Source organism: Pelophylax lessonae, assembly GCF_965119305.1.
Source record: "Pelophylax lessonae genome assembly, chromosome: 1".
NCBI classification, from domain to species: Eukaryota; Metazoa; Chordata; class Amphibia; order Anura; family Ranidae; genus Pelophylax; species Pelophylax lessonae.
The window spans coordinates 553,352,411-553,377,260 of NC_138768.1; the positions used below are offsets into that span (position 1 = coordinate 553,352,411).

The window sequence follows — 24,850 nt, forward strand, 5'->3', positions numbered from 1 at the left end:
TGTGCGCAAATTTAAGGCATGATATGTTTGGTATCTATTTGCTCGGTATAACATCTTTTATATTTTACCAAAAACCGGTATATTATGTTTTTTTGCAATAAAATTGGAAAAAATAAATTGCTGTGCAAATACGGTTTCAAAACCCACCAATTTATCCTCTAGAGCAGGGGTGTCAAACTCAATTTCATTGCGGGCCGCATCAGCATTATTGCTGCCTTCAAAGGGCTGGTTATATCTGTAGGATTAGATGTCCAGAGCACCCCACACCCCCTTACACCCTACATGAGATGTAAAGAGCCCCCCCACCATCAGAAGTCAGGAATCACCCACCCTTCCTTACATCACAATGCACCCCCTTACCTAGTGCTGCTGCCAGGAAGAAGATGCGGGTGGATCTGGGAAGAAGTACAGGGTCTGGAGAACCAGAGGAGGGCTGGAGTCCGCTTCCAGAGTCTGCTGAATGCTGAGACCCGGGGAAGAAAAATACAAGATGGTGTTGCGACTGCACAGAGAGGTGCAGGATCTGTAGGAGGAGTTCTGCCCCCCTCTCTGCTGCGGACTGCTGAAAAGGGAGGGGGTGGGCAAAGACGAGCCTCTCTGCAGCTGCACAGGGGAGTGCAGGATCTGGCAAAGGAGTTCAGTCCTCTCTGCTGCCAACTACAGAGACAAGGTGGGGGCAGAGACAAGGGGGGTGCCGCAGCTTCAGGAGAGGTGTGAAGGCCACATGAAATTGCCTGGGGGGCTGCATTTGGCCCGCGGGCCTTGTGTTTGACACCTGTGCTCTAGAGCCTCTGCTTTAAAAATATATATTATTTGGGGGTTCTAAGAAATCTTCTAGCAAAAAATACTGATTGTTACATGTAAACAAAAAGTGCCAAGAAAAGGCCTGGGGGCCAAGGGGTTTAAGTGAAATTAAAAGGGGCTTAGTTACAATGATAGAAACATTTTTGTTCCTTGAATTTTGCCAAACCTACTTTTCATTTTGTTAATACCTGCCTACATTATACCCTATCATAAAAAGGAATAAAATATGGGGAGAAGCTGTAGCAGAATAAAGATTTTTACTTCCAATGATCTATAGTCTGCACACATCTAAGATCACTTTGACAGGAAAGCTAATCGCCAGCTGAAAATTTTGATATCAGGAACATGGCTGTACGTCCTGAAGGCTGGAAGTGGTTAAACATAAAGCTTTATCCCTAGCATACTCACTAAAATTCTCTTTTTGACATCTTCCATTCCATAGTGATCTTCCTCCAAAACTCCCTCTGCTCTTCGCAAATCCAAGTTCTCCGGACTGTACTTTCCCCAAGGAATGGAAGTTAGCCAGTCAAGGTAGTTTCTTGTGACACTGAATTTGTGAATGAATATTAGATGAAGCATTAGGTCACCAAATTAATGTAAACACAGATAATTGCTAAAGCAAATAGAGAAAGAAAAGTGGACCAAAACATTAACAATAATTTTTAAGTTAGGTGACCAGTTTCAGCACCCACCCATGATCCAATACAGCAACAGACCACTTGTAAAAAGGGGGTAACAAAATTGTAGTGACGTTTTCATTTTAGAGTTATTTACTTTTAGTCTACCCTGAAGTAGAAGACTGTATCGGTTTCTTACTTGAATTCAGAGGAATGGTTGTCAAGTAGTCCCAATTTGCTAAGCTCTTCATCAATGACCTCCATGACATGTTTAGGAACTGTAAGGTCTTTTAAACGCTCTCTAAACTTCTCCTCGATAGCATCTTTGTCTTCTTTTTCCAGGCCAAGCTCTTTCTTGATAATCTTTAGCTGTTCTTGTAGGAGATACTTTCTGTGTGTTTGTTTGATCTTTTCTTCAACCTGCAAGACACCAGAAACAGCAAGCTTGTCACCTGACTGGACTAAAATTTCTTCTAAACCAAGAAGAGTAAAGCCTGGTACACACTAGAAGGTTTTTTCTTTTTGTTTAAACCCAGTGGGCTGAAACAAAAAAAAAACAAAACTAAAAAACTGAAGAGCTCAGGAGGAGCAGCTGTACTAAAAATCGGATGTTAGTACAGCAATCTCTCCTTCTGAGCTATTGTGTTCTGACAGGGGGCCATCCCCTCTGCAAGAATATAAAGCGGTCAGCACTCTCAGCCACTGACTGAGATTGCTGATCGGATACCGATCGGCAGGCCTTTTTCAACTATGCCCCTTCGACAGAAGCTCCTGCTGGACCGGCTGCCGTACACATGGGCCGAATGTTGGCTGGTTTCTTTTGAACCGGTCGATGCTGCCCGATGTTCGGCCCATGTATACAGGGCTTAAGTTATGTTCCCTGTGCTGATTGCCATGTTTGTAATTTAGGCTAGACACAGGCTTTAAAAAACAAAAACAGACACAAGTTACAAGGCCAAGCTTGGTGTTTATAGGAGAATTCAAGCTTACTTTTAGCTGCCTTATGTCTGGAACCACCAAATGTTTTTATACATATCCTAGTTTTTTCATAAGCTCACAGTATAATGCATAAATTATATCATTCTACAATGTGAGTAGCTTATTAAAATTACAAAATATTTGGTATTGCTTGTAATGTGGTATTGCACTGTAATATAAACGGGTTACTTGTTGTACCACTATGTGGTATTGCACTGTAATATAAACGGGTTACTTGTTGGACCCATTTAGGCCATCAGCAAGGCTATACTTTCTAACCCATATGTTTCTACTACTAAATTTATCCTACACAAAAGTTAGTGTCACCTGCTTTAACATTTTTTGGTGATATGCTTTTTTTGTAATTTTTATGTATGTCTATGTGTTTATGAAAAAAAAATCTAAAATAAAATCTGTAAAAAACAAAAAAACAAGCTAAAGAATCTAAGCAATATACAGCTTTTGAAGTGACATTTGCTGGCTATCACAAAAATATCAGGATTATTATACAATTTAAGAGCCCGTTCACACTGGGGCAACCTGTCAGGCGACCTGGTCGCCTGACAGATCGCCGTAGGTCGCCTTCCATAGAGAAGCTGTGGACCCGTTCTAATAGGAGCGACATAAGTCGCTCCGACTTAGATATAGGGTCCGGAGCTTCTTTGGGGCGACCCGGAGTGACCTGCATAGACTTCAATGATATGAAGTCCGTGCCGGCCGCTCCGAGGTCGCGGTGCGAGCAGCGCACTGCGACTTCACAGGTCGCCCCGGGAAGTAGCGTCGCCCCAGTGTGAACGGGGTCTAAATGTTAAGATAGGCAATGTATGGGAGAAAAAAAATAAATAGAAAACAAGTGTTCCTTTTATTTTATTACTTTTTTTTTTTTTTTATTACCTCTCGGCCCAGACGCTGTTGTAGCTTGCTTAGTTCAAATTCTTTCTTTAACAATGAAAGAGATTTGTACAGGCGTTTTGGGATCTGTAGAAGAAAAAAGTCCACAAACTTTAAGGATTACTTATATAATAAAAATACCCAAACAAGTGTCATGCAAGGATTAAACAACAGTCTTAATTTCTGTTTACCTATACAAAAATGCTTTTTAAGTTATTTCTGCATGTATATAATAAAGGTTTCATCATCTCTACTTACATTTGTCTCTTCTAACACATCCTGCAATTCATGGGAATCGGCCCCAGTCAGTGCTGCACCCATGTCACTTAAGTAAATAGGATTGTCCACCACTCTCTGTCCAGCTTGCATCATCTGCATTACAGATTCCCTTAGATGGATAACAGGATAGAAACAGCTCATTACAAGAATGCATATCATACCATATCATGTGGTTTAGCTGTAGTAGGATTGTGCTCCAAACATGAACTTGAACTGTGTGATTGAAAGCAAAGATCACAGACTGACCTCAGGAATTGAAGCTTGCAACAACTGTGAGCATCTCTCATGAGTGTCACAGTCTGTATTGTAAAAGTAAAGCAAAATAACAGCAATTGTAAATGAAAATCCAAAAACCACCAACCTTGATATATTGAATTCACAACAATTACTAAAAAAAAAATACACTGTTTTTAAAAGCCTGTAAGACAAAGGCATAATGAGCTAGTATGCATCTCATACTAGCTCATTATGTAATACTTACCTTAGAACGAAGCCCTTCCATCGGCGCCCGCACACCGCTGAGACGGCTGACATGTTCACCCGTTTTCCTTCTGGGATTGTGTCCTCCAGCCGTCTTATTGGCCAGAACCGCAATGACGTCACTACCGTGCATATGGGTGGGAGCCGCCATTCATGGCACAGGGCTCTGAAGGAACGGCATGGGTGGCTGTTCCTTCAGAGCGCATGCCCCAGTGATGTCACTGGCTGCATGTAAAGTAAATATCTCCTAAACGGTGCAGATTTAGGAGATATTTACAGTATTTATAGGTAAGCCTTATCATAGGCTTACCTATTGGTAAAAGTTACAGAGGGAAGTTTACTTCCTCTTTGAAGTAATAATTGTCATAAATAGTGTCTGGGAAGGTTTACTGCAATCATTTATTAAATTTTTTTTAATTTGACTTTATTTATGCCCCATTGGAAGATTTTCCCCTATTACTTTACTGTTTGGAACTCAAATTTTGGATTTACCCTCACTTCAGTCCTGAGGACCTTGGTCATGAGGACAGTTCTAGAGTGAATCTCACTAATGGAGATAGCTATATATATTTGACAGTAGTTCGAACCCCTCACTAATCTATCCAAATCTTAAAAAAAACAAAAAAAAAAAAAAAAAAAAGTTTTTCTTTTAGTTATACTTTAATGGTGCCCACATACATAAGAAAATGTATGTCTGCAGAAAAAAAAATTAGTACTGTATATCTAAAAGGGAGTAATCCCAGGCTACTACATACAATGTCTGCACAGTACTCCCACTTCCTCTGCCATAGCACAAATTTGCACAAATACTTGACAAAAACAAAAATGTTCTTGCAATATTCTAAGAAAGATTATTCAGCATGGTCTGCGTTTAGAGTCTGTAGACTCCTTTAAGAAGAAATATCACAATTTTTTTTTCATTATTTATCTCCTGATATGAAAATACACTAAGTACTTTGTCCCATCTTCTTAGGTGCATCGCATACTAGCTCATTATGAAATACTTACCTTAGAATGAAGCCCCGACACGGTCGCCCGGACAACGCTGAGGCAGCTGACATCTTTGCTCGGTGTCTCTTCTGGGTTCGGCAGCTCCAGCGCTGTGAGGGGGGACCTTCAGAGCGCATGCGCCGCTGGTGTCAGCGGCTGCATGCAGGGTGAATATATCCTAAACCGTGCAGGTTTAGGAGATATTAATTTTACCTACAGGTAAGCCTTATTATAGGCTTACCTGTAGGTAAAAGTTAAAAAGCGGAGTATACTACCGTTTTAAAGACTAAGCTTTTCTCTGACAATTGCTGCTTACAAGTTAAAATCAGTATTTTTTGCTAGAAAACTACTTAGAACTCCCAAACATTATATATATATATATATATATATATATATATATATATATATTTAGCAGAGACCCTAGAGAATAAAATGGCGATCGTTGCAATCTTTTATGTCACACTGTATTTGCGTAGAAGTTCTTCAAACTCAGTTTTTTGGGGGAAAAAATACACTTTAATGAATTTTAAAAAAATTAAACAGTAAAGTTTGCCCAATGTTTTTGTATTATGTAAAAGAAGATGTTACACCGTGAATCGTGATCTTTATTCTAAGCAAACAAATTGTGATTCTCATTTTAGCCAGAATCGTGTAGCGCAAGTAATCGTTATAGTGACAATGGCCAAATAGGAGATATGCCCATCACTTTCTGTCGCCTCTGACAGTTTCATATTAAATAAGGTAACCGTTATACACAGCATATTGTCCTATTCATACCTGTATAGTGGATTCAAAGCAATAATATCACGGATAGTTTTCACGATTTCAGCAGTGAGAGCCTAATAAGGACAAAAGGGCATTAAATACATGAAATTAATTTTTGTTCTGTAAATCAAAGATAACTTTCACTTAAAACTAAAAAAACTTCCAAATCTCTATGAAAAGTCTATGAAATAATAATTTATATATTCACTGTCTGGCCTGTGCAGGATTGTATAGTACTTACCAATGCCTGTATTTTCCCAGACTGAAAATCATGTGCACCCCTGGGGCCAAGAACAGCTCTAGCCATACTGAATAATGGCCAATTTTCCCAGTCCCCCATCTTCCAGTTAGCATATGTTCCAAACAAATGCAATTATTCTCTACGTCTGGAACCTTACCAGCCATGTGTGCCAGATTCTCTAGGCCGATATGAGTGGTACAGGTTGAGAACGCTGTGCTTTTAGTGTGCAGTAAATAGGTTAATTGGTAAAGAACAGAGGTATTCTATGGTGAGGACTGAGAAAAATTAAGATTTGTGTAGAAAAAAGTGCATTTATCCCTTAACCTTGGGTTTAAAGTGTCTGTCAATTTACAGTTTCTCAGCTACTGTATTGTATGAGGAAGATCTGCCCAAGAGCCAACACAAGATACCTACAAGCGATAGTGATATTAGCCAACAAAGCTTTACCTGTGCCCCTCTAGGATTTTGTTTCACTTTGTTATATGGGCCTGCGGTTTCCTGACTTCTTGGCTATGCTTTATTATACCTGCATTCCAATGTGGAATGAGAATATCCTTACTGGCTAATGATGTTTGGCAGTAAAAAGGCAGCAGGAAGAACTTCTTTAAAGCGGTTGTAAACCACTGGGTGCCTTTTTTTTCTCTGACCTGCAAGTTAAAGCCATAATGTGCTAGTATGCATCACATACTAGCACATTATGTGAAACTTGAATGAAAACGAAGCATTCCAGCAATGCCATCGCTGGAGGCCACTTCCATCTTCACCCGTCTTCCTTCTGGGTTCGCGGACACCGGCTCTGTGACGTCACTACTGCGCATGTCATTTACGACACAGGAGTCTGAAGGAACGCCACGGGTAGCCATTCCTTCAGAGCACATGCACCGATGATTTTACTGGCTGCATATATAGTAAATATCTCCTAAACGGTGCACGTTTAGGAGATATTTAAAGTACCTATTGGGGAGGCCTTATTTTAGAGTTACCTATAGGTACATGTATAAGATAGACGTATACAACCACTTTAAGTCAGGTTCCAGTTACAAAGCTAAACAAAATAAGAGGGCAACAAATTAGACTTTTCTTGGTAACCACAGTGTGTTTGTTCAGACTTTTACTTTTAGAAATTAGAAAAAAAAAAATGGGACTCATTTTAAAATGAACATCTCCCTTTTCCAATTCAGGGCAAAGTAAAAGGTCCTTTTTATAACCTATTTATCCTCTGCTATAGATATGCACCATTTCTATTGCTGCTATGTACCTGTCAAAGGATCATTCACACTATGGTTTGGGACCGATAGTTGTGGAGACAAAACAGATAAGGGTTTCTGATGGAGAAAGAAATATTTTCTTCTATTGGCTCACGATATCTGAGAATTAATTTTAAAGAGGAAGTAAACCCTCCTCTGACACTTTTACCTATTGGTAAGTCTATATTAAGGCTTACCTATAGGTACTGTAAATATCTCCTAAACATGTACCGTTTAGGAGATATTTACCTTACATGCAGACAGTGACGTCACTGGTGCATGCGCTCTGAAGGAACGGCCGCTGGTGCCATTTCTTCAGAGCCCCGTGCCGTGACTGTCGGCTCCCGGGAGTGACGTCCCGTGCGGGAGTGACGTCACCGCGGCTCCGGCATGCCCAGAAGCTGTTTAGCAGGGGAATGCGGCGTCGCCCGGAAATGAAGAGCGGGGCCGGTGCCGTCGCATTGATTCATGGGAGCTGTGACGTTCAGCTCCTAGGAATCATAGCGAGGCAGGAAGTGACGGGGTGAGCCGCGGCTCCGAGGGAGGAAGTACTCTGAGGTGAGTATCTTCGATCTTCAATTGCAAGGTAAGTAAACAAAAAAAAATAACTATCCAATTCCTTTTCAGGTGAGGCATACCTAGCGGAGGGGCACAAAAAAAAATATCGTTTTTGTGCCCGGAACTCCGCTTTAAGCCTGGTTAAATTAGCTGACTTCATACCAAAGGAATGTCATTACCAACTGACCAAGTATTTAAAAAGGTAATGTTGCCTTCAAGGGGGTTTGGTCAGAAGTCATGAACTGGTCCTATATATACCACAACCAAAACTTAGAATAGTTAGTTTTGTCCCAGGCTGCTTAAATGCACATGCTTTTTTTGATCATCTGTGCCAAGCTGTAAGGAGGGGGAACCTTGGCGAAAAGGCATCTATAAATATTCTTGTTACATTTTCCAGTATTATTACATTTGTTTTCTGTATCTGTCATGTTGGCTGTCAACAGCTATCTTAGGACTACTATATATGCAATAAAAAAACAATGCAAGAGATCATGTTCTTACTTTTACTTCTTCGGTGATCTGGAATTCCTCATGTGTCACATTGTCTACCTCAACCATAAGGACTCCTGGCGGGGAGTTTGGATCCACAACCACTTGCTCTCTCTTGTCAACCTCATTGGTGTTCCTGGTTGCTGAACTTCTTCGTTTTTTTTTCCCATCTGCTTTCTCCTCAGGCTTTGGATCATCAGCTTCAATTTCTAGCTGCTTATTGATGCGGATCCTGCATATTAGAATTAATAATTCAATTCATATTAGACTTTTTATTTCATTTCAAATAATCTGAAGATTTTGGTTTTATTACAAATATACTAAAGTCTCCAGCAGCCTCAGCTAGTTGAAGGTCTAATGTAAAAACTGAAATTCTTTAAACTGAATCTTATCTCTTTCATCGTCCTGTAACAAGGGGATTCATGGACACTATACTGTATGATCACTTACAGTAACCCTAAGTGGTCTTGCCTTCAGCATGCAACTTGAATAGCTGCTCATATTAGGACCTGTGTCGATGGGCTTTTGGCTTGTGTCAATGGCATCAGTTTGACATCCATATGAGACGCATCTGAGTTCATTCAGAAGTAAAAAGGTGCATTTGACCTGCTCCAGGAAGGCTTTTTATTCTCATAGACCTATAATATGGGGATCAAAAACCTGCTCGATGTATACAAAAGCCCATTGGCACAGTCCCCTAGAGGCTGAAAGCCAGCTTGCTTTGTCAAAGATTCTGATCCAAAACTTTCTGATACATAGCCAAATCCTTACAGGTGATGCCAGGAGCAAATAGCTCGGAAAGAAGGAATAGTCACAATACATGGCTAGATTTAGCTATGTAGGGTCCAATTGCAATAAAATATTAGTTGGACATTTACCAATTATTTTTAAATCAGGCTGCTTCTAACTTAGCAAGGTGTAACTTTTTCTGTGTATTTATCACCCCTTGCATCTGGAATCCCGGGCGGCCTAATGAGACAGATTGGCATGAAAAAAGTTGGAAAAAAGAAAAATAATGCTTCCTACAAAGGTTTTATAATGGTTCATAACGTGCTTCTTCTAGAAGGATGAATTTCTTTGTGGATAATAACAGTAGTGAATACCAATACCTGGATCAAAACACATACCTCCTATGACCCATGACAATCATTCGTAGCTTGTCTTCCATGTCCTGCATCTCATGGATCTGAACAAATGTACCAGTGTGGTAGATTTCATCCAGGCTTCCAACCAAATCTGACTCATTACTATTATTCACAAAAAAAAAAAAAAAAAAAAAGGAGAAAAAGTTTTACTGACTGAGAAAAAAAAAAAAAAAAACCCACACACAATATATATATATATATATTATTATTAATATCATGTTGTTACTATGTTGCCTTGAGAAATAAGTATGTGGAACGTTCATGTGTATTTATTTGGATTGCCCCTGAGGAAGCACTAGTCTCAAAACCCTGCATGTGGACATAATTTAACTTGCTGCAAAAATTATATGTGCCTTTTTTGATTGAGGGTTATTTAGAATCTATTGCTTATGTCATACAGTTTTGCATAGATCTGTGATCTTACTCAAGACAACATACATACAAACAATTTTAGGCCTGTATCTAGGTTTTAACTTTGTAATAGTAACGTTTTGTATTTTTTATTTGTATCTCTGCCACCCACTTGATTTTTTCCTGTACCTCCTGGCCATTATAGCTAAATACCAACGACCTCTGACTACGTCAATTGAGTGCAATTAATGATACCACTGAAACATCTCACTCAGACAAAGCCTTAGGCTCGATTCACATTTAGCCCCGGTTCACACTTGTGCGTGTGCGGGGTTCGCATGTAATGTCGGAGCGCACTGCTCCGACATTACATGCGATCGGCTGTGCGGTGCGAGTTTAGCCATACAAACTGTATGGCTAAATTCGCATCGCACCCGCAGCAAACACGCACAGGAGGCATTTTTGCAGCCGCATCAGGATCGGATCGCACAGCAGTTTACACTTGTGCGATCCGCTCCTGTGCGAACTGCACGATCGCACTGCGATATGCGATCAAACTGGGGGTGTCGTTAAGATTACATTGACACCCCCAGCGGATCGCATATGGCAGTGTGAACTGCCGGGGGTGCGTGTGCGATGCGGGAACAGGCTGCGAATTCGCAGCCTTCCCGCATCGCATAAATGTGAACCGAGCCTTTTAGTGTTTAGCTATTTCTACCACAATTTATACAGCAGTAAGGTATCCTACTAGGAAAATGCCTTAATATTCCTACACTAATAATTTGCCCACTCTTTCAGCACATTCTAAACTGGACTCTCCTATTCCTCTAAAAGAGCTAAAAAAAGGCTCAGTTTGGCTCACCTAATAAGGCTCCCAGAACTGTTGGCTGTATTTAATGAAGCTAATGACCTCAAACTCTTCCTTCTTTTTATGAATGAAGCGATTATAGTTGTTCTCTTGAAGCCTGACAAAAAATCCCCTTAAACCAGAATCATAAACACCAATTTCCCTTTTAACATCCAATATTAAGCGTCTTGAAAAAGTGCTTGCTAACCATTCATCTAAGTTTATCGGCGATATAATCCATCCTGACCAGGAGGGCGTCGTACCAACTAGATCCACAGCTCAAAGTATTAGAAGATTATTTCTCAATCTACAAGTCCTTCCAACTAATACGGGCAATATGGCCATTCTTTCAATAGACACAGCCAAAGCCTTTGATAGCATAGAGTGGAATTTGTACTTTGGCCCCTGTTTCATTCCACGGATAAAAATTATTTTTTCGACACCTAAGGCCCGTATACAAGTAAATTTAGTGTTATCAGACCCCATTCTCTCTCCCGTGTTACCAGACAGGAGTGTCCTTAGTCTCCTCCCTCTTTGCTCTGGCATTAGAGCCACCTTCTGCTGCTATGCGGCCATCCACAGACAACCCTGTTTTTTGTAGATCTACTGGAGAGGGCAGGATCACGCTTCATGCAGATGACACTTTTTTGTTCCTTGGGGAAACAACAAAAACTTTGGTGACTGTTAGGTCTCCGATTTCTTCATATGGGTCCTTTTCTGGAATCAATTTTAATTGGGATAAATCGGTCCTCTTACTGCTAGATCCCATTCTGTATCCACTTACACCTACAGATAGCCAAACAGCTTTGGTCTCATCTTTTAATTATCTAGGGGTTGTTTCCGCTACAATATCTGAATATGTTACTCTGAATATTGATCCACTCTTAACTAAATGGAAAAATAATTGTGCAGCTTGTTATAAAATGCCTGTTTTTCGTAGACAGGATCAATCTGTTTAAAATGTTGTGGCTGCCACAAGGAGTGTAGCTTCTTCATAATGCTGCTATATAGATATCCAGAGAAGTGTTTAGAAAAATTAATTCCTAGGTTTAGAGGATATGGCCTAGAATTAAGCTGAAGGCACTCCAGCTTCCAAAAGGATGGTGGAGGACGGGCAGTTCCCAACCTCAAATTATATTTTCTGGCCTCCCAGGTTATCAACAAATCCCTAGGTGGAGAAAACTGGCATTCCAAGACCCCGTTGAAAGGGTGTTTGTCCCAAATGTCTCAGGACCCCCTGGTCTCTTCATTAGAGGCCAACCGCTTCTACACTATGCAGAAATATCCCACCTTTTTGCTAATTCACTAAAATTGGAAATCTACACAAACAATAGTAGACCACTCAGGCTACTCCCAATATATGCCCATATGGGATAATCCTGGTTATCCGGAAGAAGGCAGGTATAATTTACCTATGTCAGCATTTTACTAATAATGTGCTGCTACCCGTTCAGTCACTGGTAGACCAATACCAACTCAAGACATTCTTTAGGTACTAGCAACGTCGCCATATATATTCTGTTCTCACACTTGCTGTAGCTTCTAAAATGCAATTGCAATGTGGAGAGGGATGGAGACAGGACAACATTGATGAAGATCATTGGACAGCTGCACTAGAGCCAGTACCAACTGTATCTACTTCTCCTTCCCAGAAATTCAAGCAGCTATTCAAACTGCACAGGGTCTACTGCGCCCCTCAAAAACTACATTCCAGGGGGGGAAGAACCGACTCACCTTGATGCCCAAGATGCTCAAACTCTGATAGCTCCTTAATCTTAATTCACATGCTTTGGAGCTGCCCTAAACTTTTAAGATACTGGACTAGCATTTTTCAAGCGGCTCAAGATATATGTTCAATTTCTTTATCCCTAGATCCTAAGGTAGCGATCTTGAGCATTCTACTGGAGGACATTGTTTCATCATCCTCTAAGTTAAAGTAGAGTAGGAATAGATTAGAATACCTGTCAATTTTTTATTTTTTGCGGTCTGTGCCCCGTTATAGAGATTCACACTATTTGTCCTGTTTACTATTAACATTGAAAGTGAAATTAAAAGAAAACTGCAAAATTTTGGGTTGTCCCCAGAAAAGTAATAAATGTTCCAATGGGGACACTAGTTCTGGTGACCTGGGGGTCCACAAGGAACTCCCCAAATTTTCCGGGATTTCCTCTTACTTCCTGTTTGGCTATGAGACCGGAAGTAAAGGAAAAACACAGCAATGGGACAGAGATGGCGAAAAAAAAATAATCAGACAGGGGTTACAACCCTCCCTTACTCTATCCATAATGGAAAAAATAAAATTGTAACATATAGTTCTAATTTAATGTTGAAACACTTATTTTTCCTTGCCCATAAACTTATAGACCAAAATTGGTTGTCTCTTTGCCTTCCCACAAATGCTCAATGTTGAGTAAAACGCCGTAAGCGCTATATTCGAAAGATAACCAACTCCTTGGTTATCGTAGTCCCTGCTGCACTACTCTTTCATCCTTCCTTTATAATTCATTATTTGACCTGCAGTTTATGTTACTATATTTGCTTATGCAGAAAATGAAGGCCAATCAGTATTGTTTGCTCATACTTGCCCACCATGAGTTATACTTTGTTATTGTTTGAAAATGGATTTTGAAACAGCCTTTACACAAAAAATAAAAAACGTAGGCCTCTTTCACACGGCCATTCAGTTTTTTTGTTCCGCTCCGGTGCTTTTTTTTTTTTTTCACGGAGCGGATGACACTTGTGTCATCCGCTCCGTATGTCCGCATATCATCCCATCCGTTTGCGGATGATATACGGACATAATGTATGTCTATGGGCATTGCGGATGTCAGCGGATGACACCGCTGACATCCGATTTTGCATCCGTTCCATTTTTTTAACAGAACAAAAAAACAGGGTTCTGTTCCGTTCCAAAAAAACGGAACAGAACTGAAAGGATGAAAATCGGATGTCAGCGGATGGTCATCCGCAATGCCATTGACATACATTATGTCCGTATATCATCCGCAAAAAAATAGGATATACGGACATGCGGAACGCCCGTGTGAAAGGGCCCGTACTACCTGATTAAAAATCAACTAAACATATAAAAAGAATACAGAGGCAATGTATTTGTTTATATACTTTTGGGCAAAAAAGGAAATCACTGGAAAAATTCCATCACTGTTAAAGAGGTTGTAAACTCTTTTTTTATTTTCTTTTTTCTTACTTACCCTGCAAGAGAAACACATAATGAGCTAGTATGCGATGCATACTAGCTCATTATGAAATACTTACCTTAGAACGAGCCCCCGCCGTGCCGTCCGCTTAGCTGGATGACGGGCGACATGTCTAGTCGCCCGTCTTCCGGGATCGCGGCATCCGGCCATCTGATTGGCCGGAGGCGCGGTGACGTCACTCCCGCGCACGCGCGCGGGAGCCGACAGTCACGGCACGGAGTTCTGAATGAACGGCACGAGCGGCCGTTCCTTCAGTGCGCCTGCGCCAGTGACGTCACTGGATGCTTCTAAGGTAAATATCTCCTAAACGGTACATGTTTAGGAGATATTTACAGTACCTATAGGTAAGCCTTATTATAGGCTTACCTATAGGTACAAGTTGTAGAGGAGGGTTTACTTCCTCTTTAAAGCTAATTTTTTCCCCCTAAAATAAAGAAGTTTATACTTACCTACTCTATGCCAAGGATATTGCAGAATGGTCCCTTACCTCCTCTTCTGGGGTCCTCCACTGGCACTCTTCACCCTGCCTCTTCTGCATGTGCCATCATAGCAAGCCACTTTCTATGGGGGCACATGTGCAGGTGTGCTCCAGGGACGGTCTGTGTGCTTCCATAGAGTCAGGCAGTGCACCTCAGCCCATCCCCCTACTTCTAGGAAAAGAATGACAGTAGCGGGAGCAAATGTCCTGTGAGATCAAGAAGAGAAACCAGCACTGCTGCAGTCAGGCACAGCCCTGGATCAAAAAAGGACTTCGGCAAGTATTCTGATAGGTGGGTGGGGAGAACAGCAAGCGGAAGATATTTTTACCTTAAAGCGGAGTTCCACCCAAAAGTGAAACTTCAGCTCATTTGCTTCCTCTGCCCCTGGGGTTACACATTTGGCACCTTTCAGGGGGGGAGGGGGAAACGAGTACCTGTTTTTGACAGGTACCCTTCCCCACTTCCGGGAGACGGTGCCGCTATCCCTTGGAAGTTTGGGCCCCTCCTGCTCCTTCCCCCGCCGCCGAGCCAATCCGAATGCGCAGCGTGCTTTGTGCATGCACATTAGGGACCCGCTCGTGATGCCGCAAGGCTTCACTGCTGGACTCCCTTACCGGCAATGGCAGCTGGTACCTAACTAATGTGGATCTTTTCTATTGATTTTAAATTAGATAAATGTAATGGCTGGCTTCTGAATTTGATCTAGATTTGCCCACCCCTGCTTTACAAAGCTTATTCATACTTACTTGTCATCTCTCTTGAGAAAAACTCCAGCATATGGTTGGGCAAGCCTTACTTTACGCCTCAGAAGAGCCATAAGATTTTGGTTTTTGACCTTTAGTTGAGAATAAAAATACATTAGTATATATAAAAAAAAAAAAAAGAATTTATAAATAATTTAGCTCTGATAATCTACATATATAATTGTCAAGCAGTCTTAGTATATACACTGCATTCATTCTGAAACTGAATCTGTGTTTGCACATACAAAAGGCCTGGAAGCTGGAAATTACATTTTTGTTTTTCTTGAAAGCGATGGGGGTAGTCCTTTTAATCCATCTTACAATCATTTGTCTGTGATTTATTGAGTTGGTCCATAAGCCCTACCTTATAAAAGTCATGGTTTACATACGCTGCCTTGACGGCCAACTAGCCTGAAACTGCTGCATGCAGTTTGGAAAGAATGGCTGTATCTGTACTTTAATCCAGCAACTCTGGATGTACAGTGGACGATTAAATTATTGTGTATTTGCTGCAAGTGACATTTCAACAGACTGCGGTTAAAATCACAAGGCCATCACACCAAGGCTGTACATGTCAAAAAGTGATGCATGCAAGGTCAGTTAACTAAAAAGCATTTTCAAATAATAAAAAAAAAAAAAAAAAACACAGTGGTGGTTTAGAAACCCTTTTGTCCTTAAAATTGCAATTGTCTAGGCATTCGTGGCAAGAGTTCCTAGGGCGCAAACTTCATCTGAAGGAGACCATCAATGGGCAGATATCTTGCCTGAGAAGGATGGTCTTGAAATTTAAAAACTTGCAGCAATTTTTTTTTTTTAACAGTGAGAGGGCACAAATGTAGTTATTCACAGCACCCACGATCCATGTTCAACCAATCTTATGTCTAAAAAAATAGTTTAATAACACATTTTATCCATCGCTCCTGCCAGCACCAGCTTTTTTTTTATTTTATATATATATATATATATATATTACTATATAAAAGTACAAGTGTCTCAGCGTCCAGTCCCCATGTCTGTGGGATTGCTCTACTGCGCATGTGCCCCACGGACAGCCGTTGGGACTTGGAGCGCAGAGACTTCGGCCGGCCGGGCAAAAATGTTAAAGCGGCGGGCACCTTCGCCCCACCCTACTTCAGTCTGTTAGGGCATGAGCGGAGCCCCGCCTCCCCCATAATGCCCTGCCCAGTCTGCCCGCGCTGCTCTCTGGGAGATGTAGTCCCGGCGCCTCGCTCCCCGGGGAGAAGCTGGAGGTGTCGGGAACTACAACTCCCAGAGTTCCCCCCGCGGGGCCGCTCGGCCAGTCTGTGTGTGTGCATGTGTGTGTGTGTGTGTGAGAGAGTGTTGAGGTGGGGGGTGGAAGGTGGGCGGTGCTGAGTGTCAACATGGCGGCCGGGAGACAAAGACGAGTCAGGCGGCTGGGATATCACCACCCGGAGAGGGCCTGCCGCCGCCCGGATACAGGGCTGTACACTGCTACTGTACAGGTGAGCGACATCCCCTTCCCCTTCCTCCTGTCATATCATCACACAGGTGAGCGGCCCGACACAACTTCACCTCACCGTCACCATGGAAACCCCCTCTCCCCCCATTGTAATCTTACTATATAAAGTACAAGTGTCTCTGCGTCCAGTCCCTGTGTCCGTGGGATTGCGCTACTGTGCATGTTCCCCACGGACAGCCGTTGGGACTTGGAGCACAGAGACTTCAGGCCTGGCGAAAATGTTGAAGCAGCCGGTGTGCGCGGGCACGCGGTGGGTGCGCGCTCGCACGCGAGAGCCGCTCGGTCAGTTCTGCGCGTGTTCCCGATGTTGCTAGGGCAACAGGGACGCTACATATGTTCTAGCGCCCGTTAATTTAACGGGCTTAATGTCTAGTAATATATATATATATATATATATATATATATATATATATACACACACACATACATACATACATACATACACCCACATATACATACATATATACACATACATACACACATACATACATACACACAGTATCTCACAAAAGTGAGTACACCCCTCACATTTTTGTAAACATTTTATTCTATCTTTTCACGTGTCAACACTGAAGAAGTGACACTTTGCTACAATGTAAAGTAGTGAGTGTATAGCTTGTATAACAGTGTACATTTGCTGTCCCCTCAAAATAACTCAATACACAGCCATTCATGTCCAAACTACTGGCAACAAAGTGAGTACACCCCTAAGTCAAAATGTCAATTTTACCTCCCCAATGTCATGTAACTCGTTACAAGGTCTGAGGTGTGAATGGGGAGCAGGGGTGGTAAATTTGGTGTTATCGCTCTCATTTTCTCATACTGGTCACTGGAAGTTCGACATGGCACCCCATGGCAAAGAACTCTCTGAGGATCTGAGAAAAAGAATTGCTAATCTACATAAAGATGGCCTAGGCTATAAGAAGATTGCCAGGACCCTAAAACTGAGCTGCAGCACAGTGCCCAAGACCATACAGCGGTTTAACAGGACAGTTTCCACTCAGAACAGGCCTCGCCATGGTCGACCAAGGAGGTTGAGTGCACATGCTCCGTGTCATATCCAGAGGTTGTCTTTGGGAAATAGACGTATGAGTGCTGCCAGCTTTGCTGCAGAGGTTGAAGGGGTGGGGAGTCAGCCTGTCAGTGCTCAGACCATACGCCGCACATTGCATCAAATTGGTCTGCATGGCGGAAGGAAGAAAATAAAGAAATCACACATTTGAGAAGTATACACACTATACAGTCAGCTAAAGAAACTCACTGTGTTCTTTACTGTTCACTCACCAGCAGGACTCTGCTGCCAAGGATTCTCTGTCTCCACTTTCCAGGCACAAACCCTGCCTCAGTGGTGTCTCCAGTTCAGGCTCAAAGTCCTCCAGGCTCCAGCTGACACACACACGACCTCCAGCCAGGTAATGACCCCGCGCCACTGATCGGAATGTCACGTCACGCGACTCTGCAGATGGGGAGGGAAGAAGGGCAGAGCAGAGCTCATCATGGGATTGATGGCACTGATGGGAGGGACCAGCCAGGGATGGACGAATCAGACGATCACCACTTCCAAAGCTGCACTGGCACCAGAGAGTTTCTGAGTTAGAGACACAAACAGGTCACATACTGTGACCTGTCCTGTCACTGATCATAGAGGCGCGGACCGCCTGTTCTGTCACTGCCTGGAGACTGTCAGGACTCGGAAGACTGTGACATCAGGTCTGTTCCTCAGTGCGTCCACGGTGCCTACACTTAGTGTTGGTCCAGGGCGGCTGCACAGCACAGGCGGCGGGACTTAGGAGAGGGGGACTGAGTAGGGAAACCAGTGGCAGTGCGCCCTAGGCGGCTGCCTAATTTGCCTTACTGGTAGCGCTGGCCCTGGTCCTCTTCCACTCCTTCATGATGACATCACTGAGCTGGTGGATGTTAAAGACCTTGCACTCCTCCACCTTTCATTTGAGGATGCCCCACAGATGCTCAATAGGGTTTAGGTCTGGACACATGCTTGGCCAGTCCATCACCTTTACCCTCAGCTTCTTTAGCAAGGCAGTGGTCATTTTTGAGGGGTGTTTTGGGTCGCTATGTTGGAATACTGCCCTGCAGCCCAGTCTCCGAAAGGAGGGGATCATGCCCTGCTTCAGTATGTCACAGTATATGTTGGCATTTATGGTTCCCTCAATGAACTGTAGCTCCCCAGTGCCGGCAGCACTCAAGCAGCCCCAGATCATGACACTCCACCACCATGCTTGACTGTAGACAAGACACGCTTGTCTTTGTACTCCTCACCTGGTTGCCGCCACACACGCTTGACACCATCTGAACCAAAAAAGTTTATCTTGGTCTCGTCAGACCACAGGACATGGTTCCAGTAATCCGTGTCCTTAGTCTGCTTATCTTCAGGAAACGGTTTGGGGGCTTTCTTGTTCATCATCTTTAGAAGAGGCTTCCTTCTGGGACGACAACCATGCAGACCAATTTGATGCAGTGTGCGGAGTATGGTCTGAGCACTGACGAGCCGACCCCCCACCCCTTCAACCTCTGCAGCAATGCTGGCAGCACTCATATGTCTATTTCCCAAAGACAACCTCTGAATAGGACGCTGGGCTCGTGCAATCAACTTCTTTAGTAGACCATGGCTAGGCCTGTTCCGAGTGGAAACTCTCCTGTTTAACCGCTGTATGGTCTTGGGCACCATGCTGCAGCTCAGTTTCAGGGTCTTGACAATCTTATTGCCTAGGCCATCTTTATGTGTAGAGCAACAATTATTTTTTTCAGATCCTCAGAGAGTTCTTTGCCACGAGGCGCCATGTTGAACTTCCAGTGACCAGTATGAGAAAGTGAGAGCGATAACACCAAATTTAACACATCTGCTCCCCATTCACACCCGAGACCTTGTAACACTAACGAGTCACATGACATCAGGGAGGGAAAATGGCTAATTGGGCCCAATTTGGAAATTTTAACGTAGGGGTGTACTCACTTTTGTTGCCAACGGTTTAGACAATAATGGCTATGTTGAGTTATTTTGAGGGGACAGCAAATTGACACTGTTATACAAGCTGTACACTCACTACTTTACATTGTATCAAAGTGTCATTTCTTCAGTGTTATCACATGAAAAGATATAAAATATTTACAAAAATGTGAGGGGTGTACTCAGGTTTGTGAGGTACTGTATATATCTGGATCCTATAGAGTTTGCACAGGCAGTTACTCTAGGAGAGCTTGACAGGGCTAAAGAAGGTCCTTAACCCATTAGCAGGACCGGTATCTGCTCCTTTGTGCAAGGAGGAACAGGATGAGCACTGCCAGAGCCCTACAAAATGACCTCCAGCAGGCCACTGGTGTGAATGTCTCTGACCAAACATTTAGAAACAGACTTCATGAGGGTGGCCTGAGGGCCCAACTTCCTCTAGTGGGGCCTGTACTCACTGCCCAGTACCGTGCAGCTCGATTGCCATTTGCCATTAAACACCAGAATTGGCAGGTCCACCACGGGTGCCCTGTGCTTTTCACAGATGAGAGCAGGTTCACCCTGAGCATGTGATTTTTTCGAGGTGTGTGTGTGTGTGTGTGTGTGTGTGTGTGTGTGTGTGTGTGTGTGTGTGTGTGTGTGTGTGTGTGTGTGTGTGTGTGTGTGTGTGTGTGTGTGTGTGTGTGTGTGTGTGTGTGTATATATATATATATATATATATATATATATATATATATATATATATATATATATATATATATATATATATATATATATATATATATATATATATATATATTAAAAAAGTCAGCCAAACCCTTGTAGTTTTGCTTGCCAGCCAATGAGGGCTAAACTGCATGCCATTGTAAGGACCCAATGACTGACGTAAAAACCAATGTGACAGACAGTGTCAGCTGGGGGCATATTAGGGCATTAGGTTACATTCAAACAAGTAAAACATTTTTTTCTCCTTACAGTTTTTACACAAGTTTTTATTTTTCCAGTTTTACGTGTTGTACTTTACAAGGTATTGTAAACGTTTTATGATATAAGCCACTCGACAAACATTTGTCTTTCTGCTAAAGTGGTCAGAAGTAGCAGATTACGCTGCCATTGTACCCATTCTTTTTTACTTTGAAAAGGTACAGGAAAGCTAAACATTCTCCAATCTGTACAGGCTCCTTCTTTTGGAAAAGGCAAAGGAAAAGGCATTTGTTCGGTGATGGGATTCACTTATAGTGAATAAAGGGGTTTTTATACAAAGTAAGCAGCTTATTTTTCTATTTGCAGTGCATATTCTCTGGAAATATAAAATCAAGCTTTGTGCATGGCCCAACTTCTTTTGAATTTTTGATCACAGATATACATCCTAACTTTTTTTTGGCAGAATTTCCCAATAGATCTTAGAGTTCACTGAATCCTCAATGATTAAAAGTTGTACATGTCCTTTCCCTTCCATATGCGTTTGATATAGTAGTTCAACAGCCGGTAAACTGCAACTCCAGGAATAAACCTTATTGTAAACACACATTGGTTCAGCTTGGTGATGTAATTATCCATATCTTTATTTCTGAAAAGCAGTTGGGGAGGCTGAAAACCTCTGTAGGCTACCATATTTAAGCCATGGACTTAGTCATGGCCTCCAGGCTCTGAGGAAGAGGCACGGCCTCGAAACGCGTCAGCCCTCCGCTTCCATGAGATATTGGACTCCTGTAAAGATGCTGCTTTATGGAATTGAAATGCTTGACTTTCACGCATGTTTCTGAGTAGCTGATTTTTATCCTTTTATTATCAATAAACTTGCTGAGGATAATGCGCTAGGCTGGTGCGCCCTTTCTTTGCTTTGTATTTACAGTGTTTGGTCGACCGCCCCGGTCGTAGAGGGCAGCAAAGCCTAGCCATAGTGGGTGCCAAGAATGAGAACAAGTTCCAAGATTGAGGCAGCCTGAGGACCAGGTTCTGAGCGCAGGAGTAGGGTGCTGAGCAGCACTAATCTTTTTCTGAAAACCTCTGTAGTAGCCTGTGCTACATACGATGCCAACTACGATCTTCCAGGTTCTACTTAGGCGGCTTTCCCTCTGCATACTCAACGCAGGGGTTTGCTTGCTCTGCACTGCCACCATTCAGAGGACACCTAGTTTTTTTCAATAAATCCAAGGTGCTCTCTGATCAGGTTGGATCGTGATCTCATCCTCCCTTCCTTTCCACTTCGTCCAATTAGAGAATGCCTTGTGTTCATTATAAAAAAAATACATGGTGGTGTTGAGCAAGTGTGCTCAGTGTGCAGAGGGATTGCCACTCGAACAGAACCTGGAAGATCACGCTTATAACTGTATGAAACATGGGTTATTACAGTGGTTTTCAGCACTCCTACTGGCTCTACAGATATAAGATATGGATAATTATACCATGCTGAACTGGACTAATTGTAAATTGGCAATAAAGATAATTCCTGGAATTCCGCTTTAAGAAGGGAGGGATGGTACTGGGCCACTGACAGCTATCACTAAGGTTAATTTACAAAGCTCCTTATTTATCAAAACAGAATATAGAAGAGAAAGCATGCAAAACTCTACAAGTCTCATAAAAGTTGCATTACCACAAACACTGCAATATTGACTCATAACGTATATTAACTGAAAACACAGAGTGAATAAAAATTGATAAAAAAAATTGGTTTTTTTTTTTATTATTTAAATCTGATTTTTTGATTGTTATCAAAACTTATTAAAAAAAAATGCTTTTGGAGTAAAAAAAAAAAAAAAAAAACATTCTATCCAAAGACAGTTTTCTATTTAAGGTATATTAACAATTTAGTTTATTCAGCATGAAATGGAGCTTAGTTATGTAGCATGAGGCTGTATATTCTGCAATATTTACATTTTTTGGTCATTCAATAAATCCAAGCTCTGCAAGCTGAGATAACATGCACTGTATTGCTGCATTCACACAATTTCACAGTACCATGAGATTGAACAAAGTTCAGGAATACTCCTTTATCCAATTGTTTTTCAAATCTATGTACAATGCAAACTGTAGGATTGCTTGAAGAGGAATGCAACTGTGCTAGGCTCTAAGTGTGAGGAGGAGGGGCAAGCAGTAAAAAATAAAGTGAAACCTTCAAGCTATGTGCAGAAAGATCACAAGGTTTATAAGCTGCTTAGAAGTGCTTTATTCCTCCCTTGAGGAGCAAAATGGCAGCAAGCCGTAAAAGAGACCCAGTTTGGGAATATTTTAATGAAGTGCCTGGTGGCCCAAATGAAACATCATGAGAAGACGTGCTGCGACGAATAGACCGTGTTTGAAGTTTTTTTTTATGTGGACCCAGCTGATATATATTTAGTTTAAGTTCTTTTGTTTTTTTAAGATATTTTGTTTATGTACTTCAGTTATTAAACCTTGATATTTAAGCAAATACAAGAATATGAAATATAAACGTTATTATTTTAACTGAATAAAAGAATTTAAGTAGTTCAACTATGTGTGATTAACCTAAAATTGGTTCTGATATTGCGGTTTTACTAACCTGACAGCTTATTATTCTAAGGGTCCATTCACACTAGCGCGACTTGTCAGGCAACTTGGTCGCCTGACAAGTCGCGGTCGGTTGCTCGCCATTGAATAGTGGCTTAGAAAAAGGGTCCTGTACTACTCTGGGGCGACCTGGAGGCGACTTGCATTCAATTATATGAAGTCCGTGCAAGTCGCGCCGAGGTCGCGGTGCATGCTGTGCACCGTGACTTCACAGGTCGCCCCTCAAAATCATGTCGCGGCAGTGTGAATGGGCTGTAAATAGGAAACCTTAATTTTGTTTGCAAATATTAAAGATTCTAACTACCAGCAAGAATGAGTCCTTACATTTAAAGAGCACCTGTCATTTCAGATCCATCATGGTAGCCCCTGTTAGCGGGCATCCACTCACCTGTTGTCGCCACGTCCCTCACCTTGTTGTCATTGCCGTATCACCAGCTGTACCATTAAAGTGAATGGGACTGTTGGCGAGTCAACAGCGGGTCAGAGATGACAGTTGCCCTTTAAAAATGATGATTTAAATTGAGTTTATTTAAATGAAGCCTTTTTACTAGTGATTTAAATCATGCATTTAAATCGACTTGATTTAAATCACTATCCACCCTGAATATAACACACTGGTATTCATTACAGACTCATCACACAATAGTTCAGCTGAACACATTGTTTGGGCAAGTGTACCAGGTCTTCAGAAATGAAAACAGGGGAAGTGTAACCTGGTCATTAAACTGAGGGGACATAGGGAAACCGAGTGCAAACCACATTCCATTAGGCTGCATTCACACTTGAGCGTAGCGTTTTTTACCGCAATTTTTTCAGGCATTTTTTCATTGACATCTATCAAAAACGCTGGTAATCAGCCCAAAAACAAGTTCATGTACTTTTTTTCAGCTACAGGCGTTTTGCAAAACGCTCAGATGTGAACAGGGGCCATTTAAATGAATGGGGTTTTACTTGATGGGGCGTTTTGGAAGCGTTTCTTTTGAGCGTTTTTGGAGCTGAAAACGCCCAGGTGTGAATGGAGCCTTAGGAGAAGAGACAATATGCAAGCTTATCTTAGGCCATGAAGAAAGGCAGAAGAGGTAGAACAGCTAAGCATGGAATAGATTAGGAATTCATCCAAAAGGTGAATATAAATGAATGCGCTTCTTGTCTGGGTTTAACATTTTCAATGACTACCATCTTTTTGATGAATCAGGAACTATCAATGGGAACTAACCCTTCCAGAGAACATTAAAGGCTAACTCCACCTTTTAGACCACAAAACATGTTACACCCATATTTGGGGTGTAACATATAACATGGTTGCAATTTGAATTCACCCTGATTGGTTGCAATCAGACTTTCCCTGCGGACAGCATGTGGGGGGGTTCTTCTCCCTGTCACCTTTAGTTTTGTACTATTTTGGGGGGCTCTACTGGTATCATTCACAGAGATGTGTGAATGAATGAACTACAGGTCCCGTCTGCCATCACAGCAAATTACCTTGTAAGTTATCAATGTAATACAAGTGCCCTAATCACCATACTCGCAGTCCGATGACACTTCCTCCAGCTCTCGAACTGAGTCACTTGTTCCTGCCTGTAAATCACTCTATTTGCTATAAGCTGGTTACCTGCGGATGTCTAAGTGTTTTTGACCACTTTGGCTTGTTTTTATATATCAGTGCGTTGCTGGAGATAAAGCCATCTTAATCCAGAAGTATATGGATACAGCCTGATTGATCGTCCC

The 24,850-nt window shown here is 42.1% G+C and overlaps 1 protein-coding gene across 1 annotated transcript in view; it reads right to left on the reverse strand.

The window, feature by feature from the left end:
* Positions 1–24,850, reverse strand: part of LONP1 (lon peptidase 1, mitochondrial) — a 67,221-nt gene that overhangs the window by 29,576 nt on the left and 12,795 nt on the right. The window contains exons 2-9 of the mRNA XM_082255404.1: positions 15,126–15,214; positions 9,467–9,586; positions 8,352–8,571; positions 5,817–5,878; positions 3,549–3,678; positions 3,294–3,377; positions 1,621–1,841; positions 1,213–1,351 (exon numbers count right to left, since the gene is read on the reverse strand). Coding sequence (XP_082111530.1) covers positions 1,213–1,351; positions 1,621–1,841; positions 3,294–3,377; positions 3,549–3,678; positions 5,817–5,878; positions 8,352–8,571; positions 9,467–9,586; positions 15,126–15,214 — 1,065 coding nt within the window. The remainder of the gene's footprint in view (positions 1–1,212; positions 1,352–1,620; positions 1,842–3,293; positions 3,378–3,548; positions 3,679–5,816; positions 5,879–8,351; positions 8,572–9,466; positions 9,587–15,125; positions 15,215–24,850) is intronic.